Source organism: Wasmannia auropunctata, unplaced genomic scaffold, assembly GCF_000956235.1.
Source record: "Wasmannia auropunctata unplaced genomic scaffold, wasmannia.A_1.0 LD335615.1, whole genome shotgun sequence".
Lineage (NCBI taxonomy): Eukaryota > Metazoa > Arthropoda > Insecta > Hymenoptera > Formicidae > Wasmannia > Wasmannia auropunctata.
Genome location: NW_012027275.1, coordinates 12,172 through 14,733, shown reverse-complemented (window position 1 = coordinate 14,733; position 2,562 = coordinate 12,172). Strand labels below are relative to the sequence as shown.

The 2,562-nt window shown below is 27.6% G+C and overlaps 1 protein-coding gene across 1 annotated transcript in view; it reads left to right on the top strand.

Annotated features, from left to right (window-relative positions):
* The first annotated feature begins 624 nt into the window (after positions 1-624).
* The window catches only part of LOC105456634 (opsin, ultraviolet-sensitive-like), a 10,622-nt gene continuing 8,684 nt past the window's right edge, over positions 625-2,562 (top strand). The window contains exon 1 of the mRNA XM_011700828.1: positions 625-952. Within this exon, the coding sequence (XP_011699130.1) occupies positions 665-952 (288 nt within the window). The 5' untranslated portion in view covers positions 625-664. The remainder of the gene's footprint in view (positions 953-2,562) is intronic.

Genomic DNA, 2,562 nt, shown 5'->3' with positions numbered 1-2,562 from the left:
TTAAAAAAAAATTATGAAATTATCTAAAAAATTCTAAGAAAAATTTTTGCTAGGTATAAGCTGTATTTTTATTAATATAATTATAAGATACTGGTATTGATTGAAATGATATAATATTAATGATATGATATATAATTACATTGTATACAGGGTGTCTCAGGATTCAGCAGGCAAACTGCGGGAGCATATTTTATAAGTAGAAATAAGAAAAAATGTTATGTGAAGTTTGACTAGTAATACTTTATTACAAAATTATAAAATGATACTGAATCATTTAAAGATAATAAATGTGATGTGAATATATATAAGATAAATAGGTTTCCATGTATAAAATGTGCACTTTCATATTCTGCTCAATGGATAATCCGTTGTTTTCTATTTCCTATTCTATTTTTATATTTATTTAAAACTTTGTAATAAAGCATTTCTAGCTAAACTTTATATAGCATTTAAAAAAATTTTTTTAAATTTCCATTTGTAGAATATGCTCTCATAATCTGTTTAATCTTGAGACATCCTGTATATACATATATATAAAATATGTAATAATACATAATGTTATAAAATTAGTACTATAGCCCGACCACTTGATGGAAAGCTATCTCGCGGTCAAGTGATGCTTTTTATTGTGCTTATCTGGACATACACAATTCCTTGGGCCTTAATGCCACTAATGCATGTTTGGGGTCGATTTGTGCCAGAAGGTTTTTTGACGAGCTGCAGTTTTGATTATTTGACAGATACGTCGGAAATACAATACTTTGTGGCCACAATATTCACCTTTTCCTATTGTATACCAATGGTCCTCATCATATATTATTATAGTCAAATTGTCAGCCATGTTATTAGTCACGAGAAAGCTCTTCGTGAACAAGCAAAGAAGATGAATGTCGAAAGTTTGAGAAGCAACGCCGGTACGAATTCTCAGACTATGGAAATACGTATAGCCAAGGTATTCTCCATATATCTTTTTAAGCATATAATATAAGTACAATACATAGATAAAATCGAGTTTTCTATATAAATCTATATAATCAAAGTTCGGATATATCATAATTTGTATATTATTTATATATACATTTATTATTAATTCGAGATAATTGTGGTTTCAAGAAAGCTAATAAACATAGTAGGGTAAAGTAGCGTAATTTGGTCAACAACATTTTTTGAGCGCTGCCAGTCGCACTAGACAATTGTCGTTTATATATGTCATTAAATTGTCATTGTATTAGGTCATTTTTGATGAGACATAGAACTGAATAGGTGTATTAATTTTTGCTCGGCAGGCTAAAGCGAAAAAATTGTGAAAAATAATAATTGATATCATACATTTTATTTTATGAAGTGATGATTTTTTCGTGTCTTGATGCAGGTAATGTGATATGGTTTTTTATTCTCTTTCATGTGATAAATCGCGTTTCGGTGTGAAGCGCGTGGAAACATTTTTACGCCATTTTTTTTTCAACAATTAAGCTTGGTTAGCGTAATTTGGTCAATGGATTTTTTTACACATGTTCACAGATGTAGCACTGAACGTCACATATAAACACATATGGACTCATTTTTTATTTTTTTTGAATTTTTAAATAATTTTTCAACATTTTTTTAAATATTAGAATAGGATTTTATAAGCGAAAAATTGATCGTTTAGCAAAAGATTTCATTGCAATTAATGCCATTAAAGAAATAAAATTGGAAAAGAAATCGATACAAAGCGTTGCTTCATCATATGATATTCATAGAATAAGTTTGAATCGATATGTTTTACAGCTTGATAAGCAGATCGACGATTTTTCAACAATCAGCGACGACGATCTTTTAATAAAAATTCAATCACTTTGTACGGACAGTGCACCAACGGTATATTCTTTCTGATCAATTGATTTCAATACATTTCTTTTTTGATTCTCATTTTTATTGTTTTCATTGTTTATACGTAGATTTTCACAAAAAATCAAGAGATAGCAAATCTGAATACTTGAAAAGTGTGGAGATCTTTATTACGGTCTCAGTATATGGAAGATTAATTTCAATATTCGTGTGTTTTTTTGTGCTTTTATTCAATAAAATTATTAAAAAAAATAATTAAAATTTGAAAATATTCTGTTTTAGCTTTATTTTATGATTTATTTTTCAAGAATTTTTAGGATTTATACAATTGACCAAATTACGCTGTAAAAAAAATCTCGATTTTTTGTGTTTCGGGAAAATGATCATATTTTTTTTTGCGATGAGATAGAAGGTAGGTATATTCGAGAAAAAGTTGCGCTAAGTCTTTATCTTCCCAACGGTATATTTGGTTTCACAAAATTCGAAGAAATACGAGTTTTAGAGTTGTTAAAAAAAAAGTTAACCAAATTACGCTATACTCCCCTACTTATAATAAAAAATAATTGTTGATGTTGATACAATGTAATATTTACTATATATACATTGTTTTAATATAATATTATTTTAATTTATACGTATTTATTACTATGATTTTAGACAATATGTCCACTTCTTATTATTCTAATAATGTTAGCTTAATTACGTTCTGTGTGTGTGTGTGTGTGTGTGTGT